The 13,412-nt window shown below is 39.6% G+C and overlaps 1 protein-coding gene across 3 annotated transcripts in view; it reads right to left on the bottom strand.

Moving 5' to 3' along the window:
- Window positions 1–932: 932 nt before the first annotated feature.
- NBEAL1 (neurobeachin like 1) overlaps window positions 933–13,412 on the bottom strand; it is a 135,880-nt gene continuing 123,400 nt past the window's right edge. For all 3 annotated transcript variants that reach the window (XM_048870377.2, XM_048870378.2, XM_048870379.2), the window contains 2 exons: window positions 11,804–11,939; window positions 933–9,060 (listed from right to left, as the gene is read on the bottom strand). In XM_048870377.2, the coding sequence (XP_048726334.2) occupies window positions 8,959–9,060; window positions 11,804–11,939 (238 nt within the window). In that variant the 3' untranslated portion in view covers window positions 933–8,958. The remainder of the gene's footprint in view (window positions 9,061–11,803; window positions 11,940–13,412) is intronic.

Genomic DNA, 13,412 nt, shown 5'->3' with positions numbered 1-13,412 from the left:
CCCATTACTCACCATTTTTATTTCTGTAGGAACTGACTAATCTCAAACATTTCCTTGCAGCATTAGGGGAGGATACCCTCCTGAGGCTAATTTATGCAGGTTGAACCTCTCTTGTCCAGCACCCTTGGGACCTGACCGGCACCGAACCAGAGAATTTGCCAAACCACAGGAGGTCAATGCAAAGTGCCAACAGGTCTCCATAGATGTGGGAAGTAGGGGTGCAGGGGGTGCTGCAGTAGCCCCAGGCTGTGAATCAGCTGTTCGCAGCGCTTTGCAAGCGCTGGGAGGGGGAGGAGTTGGTAAGTAAAGGGCCACCAGTGTGCAAGAGGTGCAGAGGGAAGGGGCAGAGGGTGGGAGCTTGGCAATTTTTCCCCATAGGTGCTCCACCCTTGGAGCACCGATGGAATTGGCGCCTATGTTGGACCACGGATGTTGACGGACCAGGAAGTGCCGGATTAGAGAGCTTCAACCTGTAGTACCGTTTTAATAGTTGGTGTAGTGAACTGAGGGGTCATGAGAGAAAGCAGCTCCCTCTTCTCTGCTTAGCTGCTGAAAGGATTTGCCATGCAAGGGAATCTGAAATAGGAGCACCAGAAACCTATATCCATCTGAAGATTTTGTGGTTCTCCAGCCTTTCCTGGGAGCACGAAGACTCCCCTATTCACTTGCTTGCTGAAGGGAGCTCTGTTTCTTCTCCCACTAAAGGCAAGGGGAATACTTCCCCCCAAACTTCTTGATGTTAGTAGATTAGGAGTCCAGGTCAGAGCGGTTCATGCTGCCCAGCCTAGATTTCCCCCCTCCAGAGCCTATTATTTATTACCTGTCTTAGTAAAGTGCAACAGACTAGTAATAGTTCCTAAACATTCCAACCCTTGTGGCATAGTTATAAATACCTGGACCACACCATGAAAAAAGCACAGAGAAATCACACATCTGATTATTATTTATTTGCTCCAGCCCCAGCTGTTATATACAAAGCTAATTTAATAATCATTATGTACAAAATAAGTGTGCATTTAAAAAATTTAGATTACAAATTTGCAAATACTAGAAAAAAGTGCAAAATTTTAAAACATCTTCCATCATGCTGTACAGAAACAAATCCAACATTAGCCAATATACACACTTAAAATTATTAAAACTTAGCCATTGGAACATAACACATATTAAAATAAGACAAACAGTATATACGAAACCTTAAAAGCACCCAGAAGGGATGAAGGTATTGCACAGAAGACTAACAGCAAATTCATTATACTGCCAGAAGGCTATTAGTGTTCAATATATCTAGTTTCAACTAACTAAAATTTGAGTTTATTTAAAGGCATTTTTGGCATTAAATCCATTTGTAATCATATAATTGCACAATCATAATTACTAGAATTAAGAGATGGTTAATTGTCACACTATCAATAAGGCTTAGTGTTCTGTTTCCACCAAAAGTTATAGTGATTTAAGCAAATGCTGAGGCACACCTTAGTGAGTCTCATTTTCCACTCTAAAAACTCTTTAAGAAAACTTTGTTTTAAGTAGCAGCACTATCTCCAAGAAATTGCTCAGAGAGGGTGGCTCTTTTCAGACACTGTGGCCCCAACCCTTCACTGAGCAATGCCTGGACTGCTCCTGCAGAGCTCATTACAGGAGCAGAACACGAGGCAAGCTTTCATTACTTGAGTCCCTGAAATTACTTCATTTAAGTTAGGATACTACTGAACACAGCTCATTTGTTAATGACTAAAGAAAATACTCCTACTTAGATGCACATGGGATTTCTGGTTTTAAGGGTTTGTTTCTAGGCAAATGATGGTTTCAGTTTAGGAATAAAAATTCATTATTGGTATTTGAAAATTTTCCTTGTTATATTAAAAACATTGACCTCTGCTACTCCCTCCCCAATTGTAAATTTTATTGGATATTTAATCTCACGCTCTTGCTTGGGTGAGGTCATATTTTAAAACTGGAAACCCTATATCTATCCTCACCCATAGTTTGGAAATACAATTGGAACAGGAGACCCTTCCTGCCCAGCATTTTGGAAGGATGGCTAGAAATAGTGGACAGTAGATTAGACATGAGTTTGCAATATCAGAAAGAGCCAGTAGGATTTCTATACACTAGTCGCAATACCCCACAGAGCATTCAAATTTGAGACCAGAAATGTCTAAGAGTCCAGACAGAAGCAACGCATGAATAGAGCTAGAGGACCTGGGTTCTGAGGAAAGACTGAAATAACCATACATGAACAGTTTGGCAATTAAATATAGTATGTGAAAGGCTCAGGTATCAAAGAAAACACCTCCAGTATTCCAAGGGGATACAGCTCTGTGGGAGATGAAATTGAACAAAGGAAAGTCTAGATTAAATATCAGCAATAATTCCTCAAGCATCAGGTTTATTAGACTGTAGACCTATTTCCAAGAGTAGAAATGAAAACCCTAGCACCTGACACATTTAAAAGTAAGCTACACCAAGCACCCTACATTTAGTGCAAGGAACAATTCTGGACTGTCATCTTGGGATGGACAAAATACACCTTTTAGGTTATCTTGCTTTCTTCGACTCAGTCCCGAGGTCAGTGATGCTAAGGTGCTTTGAAGGAAAGGTGCTTAGGCTCCAACAGAAGGGGTCAACCCTATTGTACTAGCTGTACAGTTCCTGCTACCTAGTTTGAATTGCAGTAGCCTGGCAGGGGACCTGCAGCCTTTGGAAGAGTGGGCTAACAAGGGTTATTAGAAGAGGCAAGGACTACAGAGTGAGACTGGGTTCCTCAGAATGCATGGACTCACCCACTGAACTCCCCACCTGTATTGCCTCCATTTGGTTCAGGTGTGGGCCTCCAAAGAGGCTACATACAGATGGGTATTGGAAAACTCTACCACCAAAACAAGGGAGGAAGTTCACTTTAATACTGAATGCAACTCTTGAGATTCAGCAGAAGAAATTATTTTAAAACTACATCTATAAATCATTACAACCTGTCATGGGAGCACTTGATTAAGTAGCTTTCTTGTATTTACATCTCAGACTAGTGGATCTTAATTATTTGTTACATAGCCACCCATGACTACACTTCTACAAAGAATGACAGACTCAATAAAATGGATTAAAAATAGCCCAGTTTGCACCATTACTCCATAGCAGTATTGTGAAGTGTAAATGATCTAAGAATCGCCTCTTCGACAAACTTCTTAACCCTCTTAATACTGAGCTAGTGTAGAACTATTAACATTTCAGCGTATAGTTAGTACATTCTGTTAATCAAATCTGAGATTATAGATTTGTTCAAGATTACTGATTTGTAGAATTTAATTGGATGTTTACAGAATCTATATGCCCAATCCTATGAACAGATGTAGTGCTCACAACTGCGAGTCGTTCCATTGCTGTCATAGTAGTAAGCTCAATGAACTGGTTCAGGAAAGCATTCCCCTCCGGAACAACACTTGAGTGCTTTCCAGAATTAGGGCCTTCAGCTGTTCCACAGGATCAGGCCTAACAGTATATTTAATAGAGTGTCTTAGCATTTCCTCCAAATAAAAGATCAGATTTTTAATATACCCCTTCAGAAGAAAAAAATTTAACCTAGTCTCAAACTCTCTACAATACTGTAGTCCATAAACAAACATACTTCTTCAACTAAGTAACCTACAAGATGAAATCTTTTTCTAGTGGATGATATCTTTAAATGTTCTTACTTGAGATTCCATATATAGCTAATGGGTAGGATTTTCATCAGAGCCTAAGGGAGTTAGATGGCCAACACCCACTGAATTCTATTAAGACACAACTATCTTAACCCAGAGTAATGGGAGATAACTCACTGGCTATCCCTTCCTAGATTGTGGGAATTTTTTTTTTTTTTTTTAAAGGGGATGGAATTCTATTGTTTTAATCCTTTGCACTGTAGGAGAACTCTGATTTTTAAGACATTAAAGAGGCTCCTTATCAAAATAGTCAATTCAGTAGGCTACTTAAAAGCCCATATGCCATTTAAATTAAAAAAATTATAATATTTGTAGTTAAAGCAGGTATTGAAGAAAAACTTTGCATAGATGAATATCCATTTTATTGAGTCTGTCATTCTTTGTAGAAGTGTAGTCATGGGTGGCTATGTAACAAATAATTAAGATCCACTAGTCTGAGATGTAAATACAAGAAAGCTACTTAATCAAGTGCTCCCATGACAGGTTGTAATGATTTATAGGACCTAGGGGTGACAGTGGACGAGAAGCTGGATATGAGTCAGCAGTGTGCCCTTGTTGCCAAGAAGGCCAATGGCATTTTGGGATGTATAAGTAGGGGCATAGCGAGCAGATCGAGGGATGTGATCATTCCCCTCTATTTGACATTGGTGAGGCCTCATCTGGAGTACTGTGTCCAGTTTTGGGCCCCACACTTCAAGAAGGATGTGGCTAAATTGGAGAGAGTCCAGCGAAGGGCAACAAAAAAGGATTAGGGGGCTGGAACACATGAGTTATGAGGAGAGGCTGAGGGAGCTGGGATTGTTTAGCCTGCAGAAGAGAAGAATGAGGGGGGATTTGATAGCTGCTTTCAACTACCTGAAAGGGGGTTCCAAAGAGGATGGCTCTAGACTGTTCTCAATGGTATCAGATGACAGAACAAGGAGTAATGGTCTCAAGCTGCAGTGGGGGAGGTTTAGATTGGATATTAGGAAAAACTTTTTCACTAAGAGGGTGGTGAAACACTGGAATGCGTTACCTAGGGAGGTGGTAGAATCTCCTTCCTTAGAGGTTTTTAAGGTCAGGCTTGACAAAGCCCTGGCTGGGATGATTTAACTGGGAATTGGTCCTGCTTTGAGCAGGGGGTTGGACTAGATGACCTTCTGGGGTCCCTTCCAACCCTTATATTCTATGATTCTATGATCTAGATTAATCAAAGATCTTACTGGGTGCTTTCTGAATTAAGGCCCCCCCTCCACAAACATTTTAAATAAGAGGAAAAAGATTGTTTAAACAGGGTTTTTTTGTGTATGTGCTGAGGGTGGGAAGATAGGTGGATGATGGAAAAGATAAAGTTTCAAAGATTGCACAAGATGAGTATGATACACAGAAAATAAAGAATATACTGATGCAATATTACCCACGTACTTTTTTTGCCCTTAACTTGGACAAGGAGCATATAACTCTTTGAATGCTGGCAATTCCCAAATGAACACTTACTATGATATTAGATAATTCTTCACAGTACATAAAAATAAGACAACCAAAAATAATTACCACCACTGAGGCTTGCAACATTAATCGGTAACATTGATAATCAACAAAAATTTTATTGGAAACAAAATTATTCTAGGTTTCAGAGCAGCAGCTGTATTAGTCTGTATTCGCAAAAAGAAAAGGAGTACTTGTGGCACCTTAGAGACTAACCAATTTATCTGAGCATAAGCTTTCGTGAGCTGTAGCTCACGAAAGCTTATGCTCAAATAAATTGGTTAGTCTCTAAGGTGCCAAAATTATTCTAAGCACTTCCCCAAACTGTAAGTGGAAGTTACTGAATACTGCTAACTGTTGAATCCAGTTTATAAATTACTAGGAAGAGATGAGTCAATATTCAGCTTTTTTTTAAAAATACATATGTTTACAGTGCTGACTTAACTTTTCTTTTAAGTCCACCTCACAGGTAAGCAATATTTTTTAGTTTCTATAGATATCACTGTGGCCTCCAATGGTTAAACAAAAGACAGAACACCTACAAAAGGGCCTTGAAAAATTCTTAGCGTTACAAAGCAACTATGTATTCAGACTAGCCTGATCTGAATTCATAGTCAGAACTGCGTCATGTCACAGCTTTACTTTCTAAAACAAAGTTAAATAAATAAATTGTAGTGTAAAAAGACTAAAGAGAACTTGTATTTTATAACTATTTTTCCTCTATGAGAAGAGCAGAGGGGATGGTATCCAAGAGCACTATTACCTTGAAGAGTCATCAAAAGTAAAAATTTAAATCTTAGAAGAAGTGCAGTGCACTAATTCCGTGTCCACGGCTCTGTGTGGACTGCAAACCAGCCACAACTCAGACAACCACAAAAAAAAACAACCTGTATAATTAATTCAAGAAAAATTGAAAGAAAATAAGTTAAAAACAAGTGGAACACCAGCTAAATTCTTCCTTACTTATAGCTCTCACATACAAACTACATCTTTTATTTACAGCTTCCTTTTACAAATTAAGCAAAGTATAGCTTGCAGACAGACATTACTGAGTAGTTAAAAAAATTGACTGCTGCTGGTGCACGAAAAGACAAGTTGAAATGTAAGTAGCACCTTTCATTCTCAAGGGACCAGATGCTCAGCTATGGCCAATCTGCACAAAGTGCAAGTAGTGTGTGAATGTGATTTAACACTCACCTTTGTACTCCCATGATCTTGCTGCTGCTTTGTGAAGGGTTGGTCCCTTAGTGCCAAGACAGAGCATTATGAGGGCAGCTCTAATTTATACCAGTAGCTAACATTCGTGAGGCTTAACTAATGCTGGTAAAGCACCAAAATCATTGGATTAAAGTGTTATATATTCAGATTATCATTAATACAAATGCCGGCATCTCTCCAATTTCTAAACCCACATTACATTTTGTGGAGGTTGACCAGTTTCCCTTATTTTCTTACATGGATACAAATGCTAAAATTTTCACCAGTTCAAAAATTAAAACTTTTGCATAAAATACCTAATACAAATAAAGATTCTTTCAAAAACTTACAAGTGAACCTCTCTGCACAAATGACAACAGAAAGACTTATGTTCTGGCCAAGCATCACACAGAACATTAACTTTCTAAATGTCTCCACTTTGATTCTGCTCGTCAAACAGTCTTGCAATTTTAAAAAATTCCAAATATACACATTTAAGATCTTAAATGTACAGTTATAAAACCATCACCCACACTACCCCCAAGCAAATTCATTTGAAAATTCATTATAACCCCTCTTAACTCTCATAAAATCACACGTTCAAAACTGTGATTCTTCTAAACTTCTGTCTCAATAACTCTTCAAAATCTCTTACTTGTGAAATTACAATAGACAAACCTACTTCACATTCACATACACTTAATACTTCCAGAGTATCCTTGGTATTGTTATTGTATCAGTAACCAGTTAATTTCTTTTTTTTTTTCATGTAGACTTTCTTCCCATGTCCATAACTCATTGCAAAGTGGGGAGGTGGGGGGGGAGGGAATGAGTGACCAAGAGAAACGGGGTTAAATATCATACTGACAAGTGCCACAGAGAAATCTTTCCATTTCCCCCTAATTTCCAGATGATTTGATCTGTCACAGTGATTAGTGTTCTAGTTATACATAATCTCATCTAATTTGTTCACTGATCAGATATAATTTGAAAGTAATGGTTAAAACAAGCAACACAATACGTTTTAGATTAGTTAGTAATAAGGTCATTAAAATATTCAGTGTATAAAAGCATGATATCGGGTCATTATTTTCTTTATGAAATTAAGAAGGGGAAGCTGATTTAAGAAAAAATGTGCCTTGAAAAGAGTGATAACTACTTCTTTAGATAATCAAGAAATATCGCGCTAAAAGTGCATGAATTTAGATTGCACCGTATGGGGTGCCTCCGGTAGTTCAACTCCTCCCCAATCCTAGGGGAAATCTGACACTATTTAGAAAAGATACAACACATACTCACTTCCACAAGTAATAAAATAAGGAAGAAGAGGGGAGAGGTGTCTGAGAAATATTAACTAAATCAATTCTGTATCTGCATTGGCTACAGAGACATCTTGTTTTCAATTACTACCACTTCCACAAAAGATGTAAAGGAACAATATTTTCCTCTATTTACATAGAGTCATATTCCCACCTAAAAAAAATAACCCTTTGCCCTGAAGGCAAGGTTTTCCCAGGAGTACTTGAGCTTTTGAGTACTATTTTTGTTGTTTACAGTATACGCAGGGCTGTGATGTCTTCCTCTCCCTCATATGTACCTGGATTTTTCTACTTACTTTTCCGGCAATATGAATATGGCTAAACCAGGTTACTTGTTTGACAAATACAGAGCCAAGAAACAAGATATGCTAAATGTAAATTATGATGCAAAGTTTTTCAGGTCATCTTAATTAGAAATTAGACATTTTGGTTTGCAGTAATTATACTATTAATGAAACAGAACAACTCAATCTTGACAGACATGGAAATGTGATTCTCATTCCCTCTGTATTAATACGAGGCCTTAAAACTTGTAAGGGATTTCTAAATGTGAGTGTTGCTATGCCAAACGACAAAGAATGTTCTGCAGCAAATATTCACCGTATTCCAATTCCTATGAGGTTATAATTCATTGTTGTTCTTCAGTTAAACAATTTCTGACAATCAAGTACTGCCATTGAGGTGCTTCCTGCAGAACAGTCTAAAAGGGATTTCCTCCGGAGCCACGCAATAGAGGATTATTTATAATCATTTACAGTAGTACACAGCAAGCTGATTGGTCGGAAGAATATATCTGAAGTCATAACTCTCAACTGTCCCAATTTTATCAGTATATCTGCAAATTGAAGGAATTTTCTGTATATTATCCTGGAATTACAAAGATGTAAATGAGAATGGGATATTTTCCTTGAATTTGAGTTAATATCTTCCAGGCAAGAGAGGAACATCTAGCATTATTCACCTGTATATGATATCATCTGTGGTTTAACGCACTTACAGGTCTTTTTCTGAAACTACGTTCCAGCACATAATCTAGACAGAGTTCCACTGCTATCAAATCAATGTGATTAGGAAAAAAGTAATAAAACCAATTGTGGGCTAATTTGCATGTGTGCATATGAAAATTACTGTACCTCTACCATATGTTGGTCTTCAACTGACTGTCAAGGATAAGTCCCTGAAACACTCATCAGAAAGTTGAGAGATATGTTTAGAGTGACCAAAAGACTAAACAAATTTCTGGAATCCATGAGAGAATTCAGAAGCAGCAATCACTTGGAATCTTGAGTGTTATATTCAGTCTCTCCTGAAGAAATCTGGCTGAGCCGTTTGCTTGATCCCCACAGCTTTCGGGAAAGCTGACCTGAGCGCATCTGTTTAAAGTAATCCAGAGAAACAAAAGGAGGGGGAAGGGATAAGGTGGATAAATTAAAAAAGGAACTTCAGACGCTGATTCTGGAGAAGTGCAGACAATACAAGGTACTGCACAAACACAAAATTATACCAACAGAAATTATTTCAAAACAAACAAACAAAAAAGGTAACATTTTGGGATGATTCTTGGATTGGCACAAAAGAACAAAAAGACAAATATTGATCATTATCTTTTCCACTTTTGAACAGTTAAATGGATGCTGTCAGGCAAGTTAGGTCTAATATTTTACCTACTTTAAAATTGTTCTTATTTTGTGGGAAGTGGGTTCTGGATTCTAAATGGCTATTTTGTTAAAAAGAAAAAATGATTGCCAAGTGGAAATGAACAAAATTAGTAGGAAGAGCATTTTATTTTAAGAGGGAATTACTAGAAATGAAGAGTACTTGACAAGGTCCTGTAAGTGATGGACTATTGCAGGGCAGTGATAGCAAAATGGGAGAAAGAGATGGAGAGGAGTTCTCATGATGCCAAATTTCTAGACTTCCACGGATCCTGGGTGAAGTGTTCAGTGCAAGAATTATTAAACAAATGTAGTCTACAGTGAATATTCCATAAGTAAAGACAAGTAATAAGTTGTTCAAAGTGACAAGTAACCAAAGGCAATGTTAAATCATGGATCTAGTGAATTTGTATCATATTTGACTATCTGACAATATTCTGTCAGAAACTGTTTCAATTATCTTCATAACTAGCAGACCTGGGATTGACCAGTGGCGATCCTATTCTGGCAATAGACCAGAATATAAAATCCCTTATGGTTAAAGAAAATCATCCTTTAATGGCACAAAGTTCAGGAAAAGTTTCTGATACTCATTTCAGAAACTAAGTTTCTCATCAGAAGTCTGGCACTTTGTAACTATGTATTGAGCAGCTAAACAGAATCCAACAAACCATCAGTGGTGTCAGCTTGAACAGGGAACAATCCTGCAGACTTCTGCAGTGTTCAAAGCAACTATATAGTTTTCTAAACCAGAACACAAATTCATTGTACTCCATCTCTGATTATATTGTCAAATCATAAAGACAAAATGTCAACCTTAGTCTCGACAGCACTTTACTATTATGTTTAATAAAATATGTAGAAAGAACCTCCATTTGTTCTGAGGCTAAATATAGTATCCCCACTGAAGCCCAACTCGTAACAGAGAGTACCTTCTGTAGGAGGAATTTGGAAGTCCTTAATTTCTTATCTCCATATTTTACTTGTCAAACAAAAAAGTTAATACCTTTTAAACACAATAAAATGATTTTTACAAATCGGAGGAAACAGGAAAATATGGGATAAATGTTGTCCCTACCATTATTGTTTTTTAATCTGTTTATATAGATATTAATCCTCCAAATTCTCTGAATTATAAACTGAAAACACCGATAAAGCTTGTGGAAAAAATCTGCATATCCTTAGGAGGAATCGAACCCTAGGAACATAGGACAGTGGGGAAGTCAGATTTCTTTGTTCTTAATTAAATTTACTTTAAGTCTCAGATAATGAACAACAAATTCCAGCCTAGCAAAGAGTTTTTCTAAGACTGAAAAATCTTTATAAAAGACTGATGATTTTTAAAAAGCTATCACAAGAGTCTCTTATCTACAACACAAGAAGCTATCCATTAACTCTATAATAGAAAAAGTTGTTTAACTTGAAATTGCTGTACGTTTTGCCACTGATTTCAATAGAAGCAGGATCAGGCTCTCATTCCATGAAGATCCTAAGCAGGATATATTTCAGTAAACTCTATGTTCCCTTAACTAGAAAAATTTCAGACACTGAGAACTAAGATGCCAGTATGTTTTCAAAATTTATAAAATATATGTTACTTTAATGCCTACTTTTCTAGCAAATACTGAAGGTCAAACAGAGCTTTCCTCAATTTAAAGTCACCCTTCTGGCTGTAACGGTTAACAATAGGAGCTTTCAACTTAAAATATACTGTAGCACTCCAGAGATTCAGAAAGCCTAACCCTGCCTCTCTTCATAATATTGGTGAAATACTTCGACAGAGGTGTTACAAGTAGCAGTTACTGTGAAACCCGTTTTGAACATGACAAAGTGGGTATTGCTATTTTACATATGGATGCTTTGTAACTGATAGTGCATATGCAGTACCTACAAATTTACATCCACCGTAAGGAGCACAGAGCATAGGGGAGGCTACACAGGGTAATCTTTGTGCAGTTACAGTGAGAGAGTCCGAATGGTGAGAAATATGGAATTTTTCAAAAAGTAACAACATATAGTAAAGGATATCTGACAAAAGCCAAAACTTAAAAGAAAGTAGCTCATTCTTTTTTGTTTCCAATTTTCTTCTGGGAAGTTACTTCATCACTTATAACGAAGGTATCACATACTATTCAGAACTTGTGTCTGAGAAGTGACAGACAACACTAGCACATTCAGAAAATGTTAGTTATTCTGTCCTCTTGTTTATTCGACTGTGAGAAAGTCTGCAGATTAGTCCAACTGAATCTGCTTTTTCCCCATCAGCGTTCCCTTATGCTTATTTCTTATAGAGAAATCTCTATGCATAGAGCCGTCTCAAAAATTATTTCTTCCCCCCTGAAAACTCAAACTTGCTCTTAAGTTTGCCCTGCCATAGAGGAGACCTTTTGCTCAACTGGAAAGCAGAAATAAGTGAATTTCCCACTGTTCGGTAGACAAAGTTCTTGATGGTGGGTTTTACCTCAGCTGGCTTGCCAACACCAACGACAATCAACTTGCCATCCTCCAAGCCTACAAGGATGTGGCTGTATTCTTTGGTAACAGAAATGCAGTGAATCGGCAGTCGCATGGCTAAGGGGGAGATGCTGAGATTCAGGCTGAAATAAGCAGAACCACACAAAAAATGCATTAAATATTTAACTGCTATCCATTATACATAATGGACAGAGCCATACTACAGCTGAACTCACTGAGAGTGAACTCAGATGCATTAAAAAATGGGGTTTCACTGCAAATCCCAATCTGTTTCAATACACTATAACTCAAGTTACAGTGAACTTCTTTCACATAGAGCAGGGGTGGGCAAACTTTTTAACATCTGGGAATAGAAATTGTGTGGCGGGCCATGAATGCTCACAAAATTGGAGTTGGGATGTGGGAGGGGGTGAGGGCTCTGGCTAGGGGTGTGGGCTTAGGGGGGGAAAGAAATGAGGAGTTCAGGGTGCGGGAGGAGGCTGGGGCAGTGGGGTGTGGAGGGGTGGGGGCTTCAGCTGAGGGTGCAGGCTCTGGGGTGGGGCTGGGACCGAGGGATTTGCAGGCCGTAGGAGGGTGCCCCGTGCTGGGACCGAGGGATTCAGAGGGCAGGAGGGGAATCAGGGCTGGGGCAGGGTGGGGTGTTGCAGGCTCTTGGATGCAGGAGGGTGTTCCCGGCTGGGACTGAGGGATTCAGAGGGCAGGAGGGGGATCAGGGCTGGGCAGGGGGGGTGGCTCAGGGGTGCAGGATCCGGGTGGTGCTTACCTCAAGTGGCTCCCGGAAGCAGTGGCATGTCCCCCACTCTGGCTCCTACATGGAGGCGTTGCCAGGCAGCTCTGCTGCACACTTCCTGTCCGCAGGCGCCACCCCCACCTCCCATTGGCCATGGTTCCTGGCCAATGGGACCTGCGGGGGCAGTGCGCGGAGCAGAGTCCCCTGGCTGCCCCTAAGCATAGGAGCTGTAGGGGAGACATTCCGCTGCTTCCAGGAGCCATGCAGAGTGGCCCCCTGACCCTGCTTCCCAGCTGGAGCAGGGCAAACCTCAGACCCCGCTCCCCAGAGGGAACTCAAGGGCCGGATTAAAACGGCTTGTGGGACGTATCTGGCCCATGGCCTGTAGTTTGCCCACCCCTGACATATAGGGTCAAATCCCATCCCCAAGATATAGCCTTAGTAACAGGGTTGTGCGCTGGGGACGGAATCAGTAAAGAAAGAAATCCTCTCTGCAGAGTGACAGGAGAGCAGACTTAGTGCTGCAGTTACCCCTGTAGCAGGTATGTTTCCTCCTGGAGGCAAAGGCCAATGAATCTGCATAGCGGAAAGAAGAGGGGATTTTAAACTGAAGTTACAGCTGCACACCATAAGCTCGATGCTGCCAGGAGCTGAGCCCACAGCTCCCACTGACTTTGATGGGAGTCACGGATACTCAGTATCTTGCTGGATCAAGCCCCAAGTCTGCATCCAACTCTGTCCCTTCCCAGATATTGAGAAGGACATTCCCAGTACTGGGATAAGGGCTGTCAGTGCAGTCATGCACCAGAAGTGGCATTCCCAGCTGACAAATAGGTCTTTCCTGCCCTTCAGTGTCCAGACAATC

This window comes from Caretta caretta, chromosome 11 (assembly GCF_965140235.1).
Source record: "Caretta caretta isolate rCarCar2 chromosome 11, rCarCar1.hap1, whole genome shotgun sequence".
Lineage (NCBI taxonomy): Eukaryota > Metazoa > Chordata > Testudines > Cheloniidae > Caretta > Caretta caretta.
The sequence above is the reverse complement of the archived record's forward strand: the minus strand, read 5'-3'. Positions and strand labels throughout refer to the sequence as shown.